The sequence below is a fragment of the Choristoneura fumiferana genome, chromosome Z (assembly GCF_025370935.1).
Source record: "Choristoneura fumiferana chromosome Z, NRCan_CFum_1, whole genome shotgun sequence".
In the NCBI taxonomy this organism is placed as follows: Eukaryota; Metazoa; Arthropoda; class Insecta; order Lepidoptera; family Tortricidae; genus Choristoneura; species Choristoneura fumiferana.
Window position 1 is genome coordinate 25,747,963 of NC_133472.1, and position 19,521 is coordinate 25,767,483.

General features: G+C 37.0%; 1 protein-coding gene across 9 annotated transcripts in view; it reads right to left on the reverse strand.

The window, feature by feature from the left end:
- Sh (Potassium voltage-gated channel protein Shaker) overlaps positions 1-19,521 on the reverse strand; it is a 307,044-nt gene that overhangs the window by 236,097 nt on the left and 51,426 nt on the right. For 7 of the 9 annotated variants that reach the window (XR_012451843.1, XM_074094231.1, XM_074094219.1 and 4 more), the window contains exon 1: positions 11,701-12,547. The exons of the other annotated variants lie outside the window; for them this stretch is intronic. Coding sequence is in view for 6 of the 7 variants with exons in the window: in XM_074094231.1 (XP_073950332.1) it covers positions 11,701-12,047 (347 nt within the window). In the remaining variant the exon portion in view is untranslated. Of the gene's footprint in view, positions 1-11,700; positions 12,548-19,521 lie in introns of those variants that run through there. 9 annotated transcript variants of the gene reach the window in all.

The window sequence follows — 19,521 nt, forward strand, 5'->3', positions numbered from 1 at the left end:
TTCAACTGGACCCTAAAAGACAAAACGTGCACCAATTATTTTAATCATAATATTATCTGAACTTCAATTGCGTTAAAAACCAAAATTAATAAATGATCATCAAATTTAATAGAGCAAATTAGTTTAGGCATGTTTCTTTGTACTCGTAGGTATTGCATTATGATCCTATACCTGCGATGGGTTAGGTTAGCACTGAACAGAATCTCCGCCGCCGAGCGCCGTCTATTCAGTCTCATAACGAGATAATAATAAATCTTCTTATTAGAGTCAAAAGGAGGATGAGCGCTGCTTATCCTGGACCACAGGTTCTACCTATCTAGGGAGTAAATATATAAGCTCTCTTGTTATTGAAATTATGTAAGATGTAATACTTTTTCAATAAAGTTATTATTATTATTTTATGTAATACTATATTTTAAAAGATGGGAGGGATCATTTTATTGTTCACAACACGGGTTCACAATAATTGGATTGATGCAAGATGTATAGTTTTTGATTATGACTTCACATTAACGCCCTCTGTATCTGCATGTGTACAGCTGCTCGGAAGGCGATTTATACGATTTGTCTGGGTTTTATTAATTTAATGTGTATAATGAGAATGGTAATAGATGGAGTCAAACGACCTTGTTTTGCACAATTTTACCCATCTGTTCACACCGCAAAAAAAAATGATAAGTTTACTTCGTAAATGTTTAATTTCGTTACTTTTAGTTTAATAATCATCATAAACACCAATAAAATACTGCCAATTTTATTTTGGGCGTTATTGGGTTAAAGGGGTCCATATTGGCTGGCGTACTTATTGAAACACACACACACACACAAACATCACGCCTGTATTCCAAATGGGGTAGGCAGAGCACGCGAAACGTTACCGCTACGGAGCCATTTTAGATTTAAAGTTAGACAAAAACGTTACAATAGTGACAGGTTGCTAGCCTGTCGCCTACGGTATACCTTAACCTATATCCTCAGTCGCCTCTTACGACATCCACGGAAGAAATGGAGAGGTGTTATTATTGAAAGTCCGAATATAATGTTTGTCAGAATGATCATTTATCATATCTCTTTTTTCTCTGAATCCAATAATTGTTCAGAATTGTTATAAAACAAACCTAACCTAACCTATAGGCTGCGGTGCTGGCTGAAAATCAGCGCTGGGGTGTTTTTAACGCTTCAGCATTATGCTGAGCCAGTGTCCGATTCACAACCGCAATGACACATACCTTTGTGTTGTTTTTTTTGTACCTAATAATTTTGTTGTCTTGTGTTGTGAATAAATGTATTTTCTTTTCTTTCTTTTTTCTTTTATAGTTTTCTATAGGATGACCATTTAAAATTTTCAGAAAAATTTAAGGTTTCATTGGGAAAAAAATTATGACAAACGATGATTCGGACAAAAATTGCGGTACGAGTATGACATGCGAAGAGTATGCGAACTTAAGCGCCCCCGGGTTAAAGTGGGGTTTATTTCCAGTTATCAAATGACTTGTCGACAAATATTTATTGCTTCATCGCCACATCGTTGCATATACAACGAAAAAATATTTTTTGAGCTTGGAAACTCTTCTAGGGTCTTGCTAGGAAACTGCAGAATATTATTTATCTAGCAAGCGTTCTTACAGTTTGATTAATTCGAGTTAGCACTTGACAGATGGGCGTGCCTTCAGTCAACTTTCAACTTTGACGTCATACAAATAAAGCCATTTTTAGTGTACCGCTGCCCACGTTTACAGATTATGTAAAAACTATTTTATTTGCATGACCTCAAAGTTGAAAACACACACTTGACTGGAAAGTATTATCATATACCTAACTACCCTGTAAATATTTTGAATTAAATAAACAGCTTATTAACTGGATCACTAGCACTAGCCCATTGAACCAACAACCTTAAATATTCGGATGTGTGTGTCGTATCGGTCATCCGACTAGGTACATTCGCCATCAGATATTTCGCACCGGCCAAGGTAGTCAAAAATATCGGAGCATGCGCTCTATTGTCAAGGCATTATAGTTTATGCTCCGATATTTTTGATCACCTTGGCTGCTCTAAAATATCTGATGGTGTACGTGCATAACAATATCGCATTTGTGTATTATCGATTTATTGGCAAGTTTAATATCTTAACGAAATTGTCTATGAGTTAACCTTATTATGAGTTTTTCTGAGATTTCATATAAAAAAAATATCAATCGATTAGACTAACGGCCTGTTTCACCACTTATTGATAAATTTACTGTTACAGATAAATGTGATGCCGTCTTTGTTTGTTTTGTGCGAAAAAACAGAGACGGCATCACATTTATCTTTAACTTAAAATTTATCACTGAGTGGTGAATCACGTCATTAGCCTAAGAAGGTTCCACTACGTAACGTAAAGTACTCGGACGTCTAAAGGACAATTAATGGTTAAATTTATGAAACGACTGTGTTGGCGAGTGTACGGAGTGACCTTGCGCTGGATGAAGCTCGTCACGAGCGCCATGAACGAACATGAAACGATTTTGACTTCAGGGAAGCCGTCACGCCGGCGACTTGCAACCTACCTTTATAATGTATCTATCCCCTGTCAAATAACGAAAAGCCGATAAGATGGTTTCCATTCAAAAGCGTTCTTCTAAGTTATAAACAGTACCTACACCGGGATAAAAAATATAAACAAACAGAGTAGTAACTTAAAAAAAATAGTTCACTAGTAACTGGTAAAACCTAGTTAGTAAATGACATTAACAGGGATTACGAGTAAGTACATACATCGGTACTTGAAAATTAAAAATGGTGAAGCATTGAACACAGATAAGAAACGTAACTTTTCTCGCATAGCTTTTTTTTTAAATCTTACTATGTAATTATTGGGGTTCACCATCCAGTTTTTGGCCACTTAAAGATTTCAAAGATAAATAGATATATTTATTATCTTCAGAAAATATAATATTACCTAACAAACAAAAAAAATATACAACCGAATTGATAACCTCCTCCTTTTTTGAAGTCGGTTAACAAGAGTAAGGTACGAATTGTTGACAGCTCCCGGTCAGTATTAATATAGAAATTTGCACCCAAGTGTCTGACCGACAATATTTCTGAGGTATTTAAGACATTTTACTGATTTTAGGCCTTTTTAGTCACTCTTTGTTAAGTTACTATTAAATATTTGAGAGAATATTACGATGCCATCTCTATTTAAATGAACAAGATAAACAGAGATAGTGTCATCACATCACCATCATCGCCCGGAAGACGTCCACCGCTGAAATAAGGCCTCTTCCTTAGAACGACAAATCGTCACTTGCATCCACCGGTTGCCCGCAGTACTCACGTTATCGTCAGTTCACCAAGCGAGAAGCCTGCATGCTTACTTCGTCTTCCGGTTCGTGATCGCCGCTCGAGGACTTTTCTCCCCCAACGGTTATTAGTTCTTCGAGCGATGTGGCCCGCCCATGGCCACATTAAATTGCATATTCTTCGAGCTATCATTGATCTTTGATCATTCATCTTCATCATTGATCTTCTTGTAAATCTACATAAATCCCTAATATTGGTATGACATAATTCTTCACCCGCTTTTGTAAAGAACAAATTAGGTACTATCCTTACCTAAGCTCAAAATTTTTATCAATAAAATTGGCTTTCGCTGGAACACAAGCATCTTAAATAATAAACTAGCTAGGTGATTAAAAACGTATGTAATGTATGTCATTGGCATGCAGCTGAACTGGGTTTAATTATAGGCAAGAAATAGACGTCTAAGTACAATGTTTTAATTACACCACGTGATTACCAAAATCGAGTGGTATTAAGCATCAAACCTTCAGAGGTTACAGTATTAATACTTTCAGTGTGACAGTTGTCTCACAGGTCGGCTCCCTTTTTACAGCGCAGACTTTTCAGTGTTCAATTAAAATGCATTTGTAATGTAAGACAGCATCGATCGCCGGGCCGACGTGCCGTAGGAGGCTGCGGAATCCGGTCGCGATTAGGATTCCGTTGGCGCCCCGTGATTTACTGTGGCCTGATCAACTGATGAACCTACAAATATATTATAGCAATGAAGCGGCACTGTTCTATTTCATAATATATGTTATACACCGTGTCTTTCCTGTTTTTCATTAACTACGACAGACGGCTCAGTTCATTGATAGAAACTATCTCGTAAGTAACTTATAGGCCAAATCGAATATTTTTTCCTTTTTCGATTAAAAATAATTTTCTTTTTCGTTCATAATAGGTATAAGTTTATAGTCAGCAAAATTCACAAAATTAACGAGTGGAGCACTTCATGTAGTAAATAGTTTTATAAGAAATTTATCGATACGTAAACTAAGCGCTGTGCATACAAATTTATACCTATTGCTTTCAAGACAACTTAGCGAAAGCATTACCTACAAATATATTTTTAGATGAAATGTAGGTCAGAAGTAAGTGTACCTACTATTGATTGGTTTGCGTTGATTTCTTATTCATGTGAACAATTATTATTTTTATGTGTTCAGGTAAATACACGAATGTTATTAGGTCAAAGCAGATAGTTTTGATTTTCATTTAATTGACGATTAGATTAGAATTTTTGTTTGGAAATGTATGCAATTATGCCTTTGACGCGTCATGATTTAAACATCAACCAATTTTAACATTTTTGTTAACTTTAATTGAATAACCATCCCAAATTTCATTGTTCTAAGCTCAGTGGTGGTTATTTCTAGATTTTATCCCTATCTCGTGGGAATATCGGGATAAAAAGTAGCCTTTGCTTTATCTACTTACCAAATTTCATCCAAATCCGTCCAGCCGTTTCAGTGTGAAGGAGTAACAAACATACTCACTCACTCACAAACTTTCGCATTTATAATATTAAGTAGGATTTGTGTCTTTTAACTAGTCGTCTAATCACTTTTTTCACGAAAATTAACTTGACTTCAATATTGAATTTTCATTTGAAAAATCATCGTCAAGATCTGACGTTATTTCTTGAATGAAACACGTGTATAATCTGTAGTAGCATAGGTACCTACTCGTTCACTGGCATAGAGATGGTGGAAAAATTTACATTTTCAAAATCGATTAATTCTCGATTGAATAAGCGATTTTTATTTTCTTATCTTAAAATTAAAAAATAATTCATCATCATCATCATCATCCCAGCCTATATACGTCCCACTGCTGGGCAAAGGCCTCCTCTCAGAACAAGAGGGCTTGGGCCATAGTTCCCACGCGGGGCCAGTGCGGATTGGGAACTTCGCACGCACCATTGAATCGCTTCACAGGTTTGTCCAGGTTTCCTCACGATGTTTCAAATGTAATTCCGCACATGAATTTCGAAAAACTCAGAGGTGCAAGCCGGAGTTCGAACCCACGACCCTCTGCTTGAGAGGCGATAGGTCAAACCACTTCTATCCGGAGGATGACCACAATGATACCGACGAACAGCAACGCCTCAGGGAAAGGATGCACCTCAGTCCAGACACCTCAGATGAACCGCCATTCACTATTACCGAGGTTCTAGAGACCCTAAAAACTATTAACCACAAAAAAGCACCGGGCTCCGATCACCAGACATCTGATATCTGCTACCTGTTCGCCAAGCTCTTTCCAGAAACCATCACTCACATACTCAACAGATGCTTAACTTTAGGCTACTTTCCAGGCCCTTGGAAAACTACTACGACCAAAATTATACCCAAACAGAATAAAGCAGACCACAATAAAACTTCATCCTTCCGACCAATAGGGCTCGTAAATGTATTTGGCAAATTACTCGAAAAAATCATAGTCAACAGGCTTGTGTATCACCTTTACCAGACGGATCAAATGTTAAAAACACAGTTCGGGTTCAAGCTCCAAACCTCCACCACCAACGCCATCCAGCACGCGCTAGATATCGTCAAAACAGCGCGAGCTAACGGGGAGCAGGTCCTGGCCGTATCCTTGGATATCCGCGCCGCCTTCGACAACGCCTGGTGGCATAGCATATTCAAACGACTCAAACATACCAAGTGCCCAAGAAATCTGTATGTCATTCTACTCAGCTACATCAAAGATAGGAGAGTAAATATAAACTTTGCAGACTATTTTGTCTCCAAAGAGATGACAAGAGGGTGCGTACAGGAATCAGTTATTGGACCAATCCTGTGGAACCTCATTATTGATGAACTCTTAGAGACCAAACTTCAGGAGGGATGCCACCTTCGGGCATATGCGGATGATATCCTCCTTATATGCCACGCCAAAACTACAGCTCAACTGGAGGCAGCAACCAACAACTCACTGTGTACCGTGGTTGACTGGGGACATACAGTTAAACTCGACTTCGGACAAAACGCAGACGAAAGCCTTCATCCCAAAAGCATCTCACGCACACATTCACATAGGCCATATACACATTTCCATTCATAACTCACATTAAATACTTAGGCATAACCATTGATAACAAACTCAGATTCACAAAACACGTACTCAATAGCATTGATAGAGTTAAAAAACTAATACATAAGATTCAACAGTTCATCAGACCCACCTGGGGTGTTCACCCAGAAAACATCCGAACTATTTACTATCAAGTTATAGTCCCAATAATCACCTACGGAGCTTCTATATGGATCAGTGCTCTCAAATACAAATATATAAGAACTAAATTACTACCCCTCCAAAGAATAGTCGCAATTCAAATCACTCATGCATTTAGAACGATAAATACTCCTCTTTCAATTACGCTCGCCCAACTCGCTCCTCTTGCCTCTAAAATAGAAAGCGTTGCGGCTGTAGAATCTGCGAGGATTATGGGACACACGCCCTTCCTACTACACAATCTACCAATAGAAACCCCGGTCCCCCCTACGTCCCTTCTTCATCCCGCTTACAGAAGAAGCATCCCACACTCTGACATCCACGACGACACAACTCTAAACAATAAAATCACGACACACACAACACATACACAACCAGCGTACACCCTTCATGCATACACCGACGGAAGTGGACATGATGACAGAGTAGGCGCGGCATACATTTTACACAAATCAAACGGCCCCCCAGTCGCCAAAAAACTGCTCGCTATTTTGCAATGCATCCAACACATCGTTACACACTTTACACAGCATAACCACGTACACCTACTACTCTACTCTGACAGCAAATCTGCCCTTCGAGAACTAGGAAACCCCAATAGCTACAACCCAATCGCTAACAACATTCATAGACTCATACATACACGCACAAATACTCTACAAACACATTTCTACTGGACGAAAGCTCACAGCGGAATAGCGGGCAATGAACAAGCAGACCAGGCTACCAAACTAGCAGCAAACTTACGCAAAGCACCAGACTACACACTCATCCCAATCAGTTACATAAAATACCACAACAAAAAATACTAAATACAGAAATTGAACTTTTATACAATAACCCCGAACACTGCCATACACTAAAACACTCTTTCCCACCTACAAAGAGCTTATCACCTATCTCACCTAAAACACGCTCACTTTCGCAACAACACAGTTTCTTAGCAACCATGGATATCACAAAGCATACCTACACCGATTCCGAATTACAGACGACGACCTCTGCCCTTGCGATTACACCACAAAACAGTCCCTCGACCACCTCATTTTCCACTGCCCCAGATTTCTTCCCAAACGCCTTGATCTGACCATTACCTGCAATAACCTCTCCATTAACCCAACCGATTTTCAAAATATCCTGACCAAAGACTCCACCTCGAAATCCTTCCACTCCCACACATCATAAAAAACCTCAAACTATTCAATAATATCTAAAACTCTCCCTACCATCAAACCCCTCATCCAACCCATTCCTCACAGACAGGTACTCTAAACAAACAACACAACTTAAACAATAACTCACCTCAAATTTCACATATAACACCACTATACAAAAAATCACCCAGACGCAAAGTGTATACCGTAAGCACGGAGCGTCTGGAGTACAACACTCCACAGGGAGTGGAGTTTAGTCCGTAGGCGTCTGGTGAGCAATTCCCAGATGAGTCGGGCATGCTGCCGAGGCCGGCTCGGCAGTATTCTATGAGCATTCTCTACCTCCCTCGAAAAAAAAACCACTATTCCACCACGGCTTCAAATAATTACTGCTGTTATAATAGACAAAAAATTTTGATTTATTCCTATTAAATTAATAAATTAATCGAATTACTGAAGAGATTAATTATTTTGCAATAGATTCTAGGTTTTCACATCACTAAATGTCTATGGTCGGGTTAATTTCGTCTTTGTTTACACTTTTTATTAATTGGATTGAAATATAATATACATATAGGTACTAGTGTAGTGTCAGCAAAGTCTACGCAGCATAATTAAAGTTGCTCGTATATACCTAGGATTTCATAAAGCAAGGTGTCCCAGCAAAACATAAAATGTAAAAAATACTTAGGGCAACTTCTGTAATGGTATCTGAAAAGGTGCTCAAGTGTGGGGTGAACTATCCGATTGACTTACGTTTATTGTTCATAATGTTATTTATCCATTTAGGGATAAGTTCGCCTTTCTTCATCTCATTCTCTTGTATCTGATAAATGCTGTATTTAATGTACCCACAATAGATAGTTATCCAATACATTTACACTTTATACTAATAAATAATTAATAAAAGAGGAAAATTTCATTTCTATGTAGATTTTGGATATAGAGGGTAATCTTTATAAGCGTAGAACAAATTTTAATAACTCTTTCACTAATAAAAACTATACATTGTTCCAGGCTAATAGAGGCTACTTTTTCCCCGGGGACAAGCAAAGTTCACGCAAGGCGTTTTACGGTCCATAATAATATTTACTTTGATTTAACTAAGTTAAACTATATTTACAAAGCAAAGCTAAATTATGAGACAATTCCCATCTCGGCTCCTTTATCGATCAGCGAAGCGATTCGACTACGTACGATATATGGAACAATATGTATAGGAAAGTTCATCGCACGTCTAAATCGAAATTCATTCGGAACCCAGGCAATCTGTGCTACTGGAAACACGAGGCGAGTATTGCTTAATAATAATAATCTATGAGTAGAATATTGTGTTAAGTATTTATTCAATTTATAGTCAATTGTATCTTTGCATCTCGGAAAAAATATTTTACTTCAAATTCTTTAGTTCAACAAAACAATGACAAATGTTTTTATTAAATGATAGCATTACTTATGTTGCGCACAGCCACCCGGATAATAGTTATAAGTAGTCTAATTAGGATAATTAGTTTGTAATTGGTTCCTAACTAGATTCAAGTAGGATAAGTTTACGAAAAAAAATCTGTTTTTTCTGTAGGTAATTTTTCTGTACACTCTAGCCCATGCCCAATAATAAACACGATACCTTCGATATGCATGGGTTAGGGAACCCCGAACCCGATCCAATTAGGTTAATTTGTAATTAATAGGTTAACTAGTAGTTTATATTTCTCAAAATTATAATGTACTTAATTTTTTTTCTTAAAAACCTGGTAAAGACCGTCAGAAGACGTTGTACAAAATCATTTAGCCACAGTGAAATATATGTATAAAGCTAAAACCCACAGACGCCCTAACTTTTTATTTTGATTAAATTATATTTGTATTATGTATTGGCAGAAGTAATTTTAATACAGTGCAAAAAAGAATAAAATTATTTATTCTATTCGTATAGTACATGGTATAAGGCATGAACGGATTACACCTTACCCCCACTAAGTAAATTGAGTAACTTTATCTCAAGTACATTTTGAATTGCGACTCTCAAATATAAATTAGCATCTTATATTCATATCGTAATAGGATTTTGGCAAATTCGTATAAATAAATCAGTCACCTAATTTTTGCGTTACTAAGTTACTAAGGGCTGCATGCAGGGTCAGGAAGTTGTCAGTGTCGTACAATTTTACACTACTTAGACCTGGGTTGACAGTTACTCATAGTTACATAGTTAACCGTAGTCCAGGAAATCCCGCCTAAGTTTGTCTCTTATCATACCTAGTTAGGAACTTAGTAATAATTTCAATAAAAAAGAGTGAATTTTGTTATTTTTACTTAGGAAGATTTCTAATTGTCCCCAGATGAGAACATGTCAAAATACAATTATGTAAAGATAAAAAAAACTGTCTGATTTCAGGTCAGACTGGTACACTGAGAGTGCCGTACAAATTTGTAGGTAGTATATGATATTGAATATCCAGTGTCAATAAAGTTCTAATTTAAGATTTCTGACTAAGGGGCTGTTTCACCACCCATTGACTAGTTTAATTTGACGGATAAATTTAATCAATGGATGGTAAAGCAGGGGGTTAAACGGGTATACATAAAAAAAAAGCTTTTCAGACTTTTCTTATTGGTTGTGCTTAAAGAGCTACGTTCATATCAAAGTTTCTTGGACAATTTGGATGTAGGTAGGTACTTTAGTAGGTACTACGATTTTGTTCGGATTCAGCGGCAATGTCACCTGATCAATATATAAGGAGGCAAATTTTTAATGTTTTTTTTATTGCTTCAGCAGACATGATCATTTGATGATACGGACAGACAGATAGACAACAAAATAGTCCTATACGGGTTCCGTTTTTGTTTTTCCAAGTACATACCTAGTGATGTTTTTTTCTATATTAATGAAATTTTAGCTGGAAGCGATCCCTTTTCAGGGATAAGCTCGCCTTTGTTCTCCTCTCTGTGTATTTGCATTTTTATTTTTATGTGCAATGAAGAGTTTACATACATACATACAAATTTTCCATGTAGACAAACTTTTTTGATTGTGTAGGTACTCAGCAACTTATTGCAACTATATCATATTGTGAAAAAGTAGTTTTAAATAAAATCAAGTTTAAAGTGAACAAAGCTCCCAAAAAACTTGCAAGTTACTAGGAGTTAATGAGACCGCCATAGGTAGTTTAGTTGTTGGCAGCGAGATCGATCGCTGGTAGCCGGTCGCGGTAGACCTTCCAAGGATTTTGCAAATAACTCTACTTCCAGTCAAGGTGAAACCGTGCCACAGGTAACGTTACTGTTAGTATTTATAGAGTAAAAATGTTCAATGTCAAAAAACCTGCAGACCTAAATTGGTCATGAAACACGAACACGATAATACGCTTAGTTTTATCGTTCGAGAGAAAAATCTTCGCCTGCTGTTATTTAATGGAATAAGTTCGTATAGCCAGAATCATAAATATGTTAACGAATTAGTAACTTGTCTGCCTTGCCGCTTTAATTCCTTTGACGATTTCTTATGGTTGTTCATTAAGAACGTTAAAGCAACAAAGTTCTAATTTGATAACGTTATTGTATTTCTGTATGATATTATTTTAAAACGTTTTACTATTTTGCCCTTGTGTAACCAATGTCTTTTATATTAATACCCAAACTTCATAAAAATAAATAAATTGACAAATTTCAAGAAAAATAGTCAAAAACGTAGAAACAACTAACCCGTCTTAATTGAACTATAAATATTATAACTTTTAAGCAAATGCTTAAAGAAATAGGCATATAGACCGAATAAGTACTTTTGCCACTTAAGTTAAAGTACCTACCTACTTACCTAAGTTTACTTTAATTTGATTTGGCCAACCGTTCTCGCGAGTTTAGAAAACACTATGCGAATGTAGTTTTCGTCTTACTGTTGAGTATATGGTCTTACTGTTAAGTATGGTCTTACTCTTACGTCTATTATAGAAGTGTAGTATGTTAAGAGCTCACCTCTTCCGCGGCTTCCGCCTGGGTCTGCGGCGCTCGCCCTCCAGCTCGGTGTCAGGGCCGCGGCGCCGCGGGCCCGAGGGTCCTCGCCGCTTCTCCGGCTTGCGGTCCTGCTCGCGCTCTTCTACCACGGCCACTCGGGGCACGCAATCATCCTCCTCTATCTGTTTTGGGGTCTGCGGTGCGCCCATCCGAAGACGGCGTTGACGCCACCACAGCACCCACGAACTGATGTTGTCGCGAATCTTGGAGACGAATGACCCGTGGTCAACAGGTAACTCCGAGGGCAGCACCTTGATTTCCTTTGACAGCGATCTACAGCGTTTGACACTAGTTTTAATTGGCGACATTTTCAACGTGTTATTGAAAACTATCGCTCGTAAGTTAGGGAATTAAAAGCTAAGCATTGTAAGCTACGGCAGTGATGTTTGGCAAGCAGTCTTAACTTTTATCACGTTTGGAAGGAATGTTTTTTTAATATTTCTTATCTTACATCAGTCTTTTTGAAACTCTCCACAAAATTCGTTTACACACAAGCAACAAGCTATTCGATATTCTACTTTATTACTAATAAAACGACTAAAATTATTTGGCAGGAATGCTGGCAGTAAATATGATCGCGATCGACTACATGTTTTTAAGTTTTGCCATAAGAGTGCGAGATGGTTGTCATAGTGACGGCATTGGTACTGGCAGTGGCCGCGAATGGATTCATGACGGGTGCGCGCGATATGGTCAGCGGTGAGAAGCGTGTCGCGCTAGCGGTGCTCGCTGTTCGCACTCAACAGGATGTCGGCGTAAATAGCGGTTACGTAACGGGCCGTACACTGCGCGCGAGCGTGGGGGCGCGTCGACGCCGGGCGCGCGAATGTTGCGGAGCGGAGGCTTTGCTCGCATCGTATGGAGCCGCCCGCCGCCCCGCGCCGCGCCGCCCGCTTCTCGCATGCCGCCCTGCCTGCTGATAACACTGCCTCCCCCTCCCCAGCCGTACCTGTAGTGCCTGTGCCGAGGACGAGGACGAGGACGACGCGGCGCTATTGTCCTTACTGTTGGTCATTTCTAGGGTTAACTTCATAAACCAGGGCACAATTACCTGCATGTCAATACATAAAACTATATAGGTACCCACTTAATATACTACGTACGTTATGGCACTTTTTTGTTGGTAGCCGCGATGGTACATAAGCATGCATGCAACGATTTAGACGTATACTTATTTATATCTAACAACTAAATTCTGTATTTGACGACCAGATGGCCTAGTGGTTAGAGAACCTGACTACGAAGCTTGAGCTCCCGGGTTCGATTCCCGTGTCGGGGCAGATATTTGTATGAATATTACGAATGTTTGTTCTCGGGTATTGGGTGTTTAATATGTATTTAAGTATTGTATCTATCTATTAATTATATTTATCCGTTGCTTAGTACCCATAACACAAGCTTTGCTAAGCTTACTTTGGGACTAGGTCAATTGGTGTGAATTGTCCCGTGATAATTATTTATTTTAATACCATTAATATGAATACATAACAATTGACAGTTTGTTTTAAGAAATACCTACTGTTGAATCTCGAATAACTTATCGTATGAATAACTTACCGTCTAATCGTTTTTAGTTGATTCTTTGTTTTGTTATTGTTTACTGAATTGATAGGACAAATTTGAAAACAAACTTGTTCTTTACGAAATGTTTGAGATGTCAGGCGGTATGTTTGTGTATTTCTTCCCCGATTTGTTTAGACCCGACTTACCTTGCTAAGGTTTTTACGTAATTATCAGCTCGGAAAAGTGTAAACTTTATAGTTTTAATATTGTTGGACAAATAATAATATTATGTTGAATATTTTTTAAATTGCTATTTTTATTGAAAGATTTTTAATAGTGGTGTTGAAGGTGACTTGAATACCACTATTTTAGATAGGTACTAAAATTCCACTGGAAGTTCATTAACTTCCTTCATTTTTTCGCAAGCCACAGGAAAAACATCTTCATATGGAGACTTGTAATAATACAGTTTACTATCCAAGCCAACAGAAGCTGCAGTGTCCAATAATATTTTTATTAGTTTACGACCGGGCGGGCCTCAAGGCCGGGAAAAAACATCGACTCCGATCGCCTTACGACTTCTCTTATCGGCCAGACACATGGGGTTACCGCGACGTTTCGCGTTGCTTCAACGTTTTGCGTTATAAGATCAGGAGACCGATTTTTAAAATCACAACAAGGTGAAGACCAAAAAAGGTGCACACCTCAAGGTAGGTACATAGTTAGAATTACTGTTAACTTTTTCCATAGTGACACGAAAATTAATCATATAGCCTCGTATAAATCCTCTTGTACTTCATAAAGTATAAATCAATTCTACGGATAACTGCTGAATATACGAGGTAGAGTAGAAATTTTTCAATGAAATAAGAACTTTAAATCTATAGGTATAGGTAATTTCCAAAATCACAAATCTTAGAATTCTCGGCTCGGTCTTTAGAAATAAATATGTATGATAAAAAAGTCAGGACAGGAACTGAGCGATAAAATTTATCTCGGGCTAAAACTCGAAAACACTTAATTTTCCAGAAATAAAACCAATGTAGCTTGATTGTAGTACGCCGCCCAAAAACCCTTGCATACTAAATGTCATAAAAATCGTTAGAACCGTTTCTAAGATCCCCAAATTAAGTAAATATATATTGTATAGATTAGATTAGGTTAGATTTATTTATTACCTTTTGAAATATACATTATATACACACACATGTCAGTTAAGTATAAGAAATTCACAAAAGGATCGTCAAATGTATACAAATAATAAATCTTATTACAGTAAATTGTCAGCCAGAATAAAAAAAAAATAGAATTTAGAATGTCTATTCAGAATTCAATTCAATAATAATAATTAAAAGCAAAACAAGAATATACTTAAATCTAAGTCAAATTTATACCTACAAAAAAAAGTATTAGTAAAAGTAGTAAAGTATTAGTATCGTGAAAAGTATTAGATTCGATTTAACAGGGTGGAAACGACAAGTGATCTCACTCGATTATTTCTAAACTCTACGATACATTAAAAAACTGGTTACTGGTCCTGAAAGTGCTTCACGAGTTGTATCAAACGGTATCAATACTCGTAATAGGTTACAGAATAAACTGCATAATAATAGACTATTATTTATTACCCAAAATAAATAAAATAGTCCTTATATTCCATAATGTATTACTAATCTATAAAATAGTCTTATTAAAACATACAATATAGGTACAGTCGGACAAATGGAATAATGACCCAGGGTGGAACCTTATAATATCAATATCACTATGATTTCCTTGACAAAAGTATGAGATGTCAACATGACATTAGTAGCACAAAGGTGGGTGGGTGGGTCATGATTCAATTTATTCGACTGTACATAACACAATACAAATACTTTTCATTCAATTAAATGTACCTATTCAGCAAAAAATGCAAACTTGATTTTTGACAAGTTGTATTTTGGAATTGAAGACTTGAAAATAAAGTACCTATCATCGACCAAAACGCTAGGAGCAAGCGATAAACACTAGCGCAGCCATATCAAACTTGACAATAACATTTCTGTTATACTTAAATATGAATGCGTAATCCGATAACAACGGATCGACCTCACGAACATTATTAAACAAAAAGTTAATTTTGAACGTGCCTTGACTATAGTGCCTATCCTATACTTATTATTTAATTTTTAGGTTTATTTTAAACATAGATGACTATTTTATTTATTTTGGGTAGTAAATAACAGAGTAAATTATATTTACTCAATTATTTACTACCTTTTAATATTTTAATGAATAGGAAATACCTATTATAGTAAATAATAGAGTAAATATATTTATTTACTCTATTATTTGCTACCCAAAGTAAATAAAATAGTCCTTAATAGGTATTTCCTCATCATCATCATCATCATCAGCCCGAAGACGTCCACTGCTGGACAAAGGCCTCCCCCCTAGAACGCCACAATGAACAACAACTCGCCACTTGCATCCACCGGTTTCCCGCTACTCTCACGATGTCGTCAGTTCACCTGGTGGGAGGCCTGCCAATGCTTCGTCTTCCGGTTCGTGGCCGCCACTCAAGGACCTTTGGACCGAGGAGGAGGTATTTCCTATTCATTATTAATTAACAGGAAAGAAATTTGACAGAAATAAGGTTGACATCCAAGTTCTGGCGCCGTCCTAGTACTAGTTGCCGTTTTTAACTTTATGTCAGTACTTCTTTAGCAATAGAGATAACAGTAGGGTGTCATCTGCTGGGCATTAGTATGTCGAGCACTGGGGCATTTAAAAACTTGGTGGCGTTTTTTAAATTATATCTGGTCTAGTATTTTCTGACTGTAGCAGATCCCTGGGGTTTATAAGGTAAAAAAAACATATATTTTGAAAAACTCACAAGGTCGCAGCTCAGAGTCACTAGTAGGGGAGGCTGGGGTCAATTGAAACGCGGGTCATTTGAAACAAGTCAAATAACTCCGAGACGGATAGTCTTAGCGGTGGGGGTCCAAGGGGCGAGGAGATCGGCAAACCTGTACAAACCTGTCGGCAGAGCGCGTCGCGGCTCCAAGCTCGTTGGACAGTTTTAAGTGACCGTATTACTTTTTTGACCCAAAAAGTATTTTCATGTTTTTTTATTGTTTATTGATTAACTAGCTGTTGCCCGCGGCTTCGCCCCCGTTGCAATATTTCTAGATTTTCACCCATAAAGACCTTCTCCTGACAATAACAAACACATCAAAAAATTATTAGTGAAATCGGTCCAGCCGTTCCCGAGTTTTGCGCTTAGCAACACATTTTACGATTTATTTTTATTTATATAGAATAACCATGAGTAGTATGTTCCATTTTCCTAAACTACTATAATCTATAAGTATTGTAGTCTAAAATAAAGCGATTTGTGTAAGCCTACGGTGTTCCGTTTTTTTTTACGTAATTTAATATTTGCAGATAGATTGATGGGGCGATTGAAACAAAAAATTTGGTGGCAATTGAAACATGTTTCGATTGACCCCTGTACGTGTTTTTGAGTATGCGATGTTTATTGCATATATTTTATTTTTTCAGATGCCTCGAAACCGCAAAAATAACTACTAATCGTGGCGAATGCTACCTGAATTTGTACAATACAAACCGAAGATATTCCTTTAAACAAGCGTAAAACGTGTAGGCAAGCGGCGGAATAATATGGTGTTGATCTGATATGTTCCTATACGTTTTTTCCTTATGTAAGCGATATTTTGTCCATTATTTATACCTATCTTGTTATTTGCCAAATTTATCTTATGTAAGATTACTATTGTTAGATACCTACTTAAAAAGTGTTATATTTTGTATGAGAAACTTTTATAAATGTTGATTAAATTGGAAATATGTAGTTTTTTGTACTGATTTGTGGTGTGCAATAAAGGATATTTGTATTGTATTGTATTGGTAAAGGCTGGGGTAGGTGTATTATAATTATGTTAAATTCAAAGATTGGCTTTGGTTGATATGATTTTAAAGTTATGAAGTTCTTAATGATAATTATTGTAGTAAATACATATTTTGTTAAGATTGGTTTTTTGGAATCTTTTTGTATTTTTTATTTCAATTCCAAATTTTTACTTTTAAGGTCATCCCGTAAAACCGAAATTGAAAATACAAACTGAAATATAGATGCACAGAAAAAACAGAAAAATAAGACCATCACTGGGAATCGAACACACATATTTTGTTCTTTTTGTTTCAACTACCCCCCACCTTTGTTTTATTTGACCCAACCCTGGGGTCATTTGAAACGTTTACCGTGATTTTCTGAAATTCTTCTAACTATTTATTAGTAGCTCATGAAGCCAAATTAAACTTTTCACCATATAGCTAGATAACTTGACTATAACTGACACCATTCAAGAAACCAGTTTGATAGGAAATGAGGGTAGAATACTCAATTTTATCAAAAACGTTCCAATTGACCCCTATAAGGCAACACATCACAGTCGACCTAAATCATAAAATCAGTACCTAAGTGCGGCGCAAACCGTCTATTTTTGGGTACAACTACGAGCTGATAGAGCCTTACAAGTACGCAGCACAATCCCGCGAGACCAGTTCACTTATCGTTGTGACTGTGCGACGATCCTGTTCGTCGGATACAGGTCTAAGCAAAAAAAAAAACGGAAAATGTCTTGATATGTCCTAGTTTTGACTGACTTAAAAAAAGGGTTAGTAATCTTGCTTTGTTGGTTTTCGGACTCTGATTCTCTCTCCTCTTCATAGTTTATCAATAGCTGTTCGATCAATTACGTCAATTTATTTTTGATACTATATCGATGATATTGTTCATTAGAATAATATATTGCCATGATTTTCGCTTTCGATCGATGGTAAGTTGGTTGTAGATGAAAACCATCGATCGTGAAACTGTGAATAGTGTGGTAACACTAGGGAGATATTCTGGGTTCGGTTTATAGTAGGTATGTGTTTACCTCAAAATCCTTTCAAAATCTGTCATTTACCTACTATACGTTTCTAAAAACTCCTTTCATTTAAACGGATATAACTATTTCCAGATATTATGTCCCTAAAAGTTCAACAAAATCGGTCTCTTAAAAAAAGATTACTCATGAATGAAATTAAGTTAAACACAGCTTTAAAAGAAATCACCGACAGAAACATTACGCACTCATAAAAACCAATTTGACAAAAAACTCAAGAACATCCTATAGTATGAGATAGATTTGTAAGTATAAAACTACAACTATATTAGCCTCTTTGTTAAATCCTGAGCACACTCTTGACGTTCACGTTCGTTCCAGTCTAGAAATCAAATTACAAAACCGAGGCGCGACCAATTGGTATGTCCACCGGACTATTTGCTCTTCTGGAGTTAGACAGCAAAGAAAATGAATAGAATCCATCGTTTTGCTCGCTCACATTCATTACTATTACAAATAAAAGGATAAAGAGAATTAAGTACGAGTAAGATTAAATTGTAAAAGATGTGGTACAATTTAAATTTTATTATTCATTGCCTACGAACACCGCAGTAGGCGACCTTGCCCCAGAAATTGCTACAAAACTGACGTCCACACTTCACTCGGCAACTCCGAACCTAATTTATGTACTCGTTCAGTTTTCAGTATGCGCGGAAACGCCCCAAGAGTTGTTAAAGCAGTTGCGTTACAGCTACTACCTCTTCTGGCAATATAATCACTCTCATTTCGTTAGTGGGAGCTAACTGCTAACAAATAAATAATACTTGGGAGTCATTGCTAAGGTCGTCTACAAGTTACAGATGTTACTGTTTCGAATTGATATTTAACGTTTCACTAATTTTCAATGACTACGGCCTAGCCGCGCACTATTATAGGTAAGCGATTTACTCTTCAAACATGTTCAACATGTATCTCATGAATAAATTGTGGATGGTAACACAGAGCTCCTTTCAAACTGTCATCGTATAATCTATATCAAATCTTCCTTAGTTCACGAGTGACGTAGTTAGTTTTATTATCTTCACGTGTGTGGAATCGGGGTACAAAATCTTATTGCGACAAAATATGGAAATAGCATGATGACAACATACTAAAAAGTACTGACATATAAAATTACAGCACATATAAAGCTACAACAGCGAAACGAAATTATGTTTTTGATAAACCAAATTATATTATTACATTTATACCTAAGTGTTGACTTCTGAGTCAGGGGGTTCAGGAATGTGGAGAGGCAGCCAGCAAGATGGACGGACGATTTGATGCGAGTGGCTGGGAAGGACTGGATGCGGAAAACTCAGAACCGCACAATGATCTTAAATGG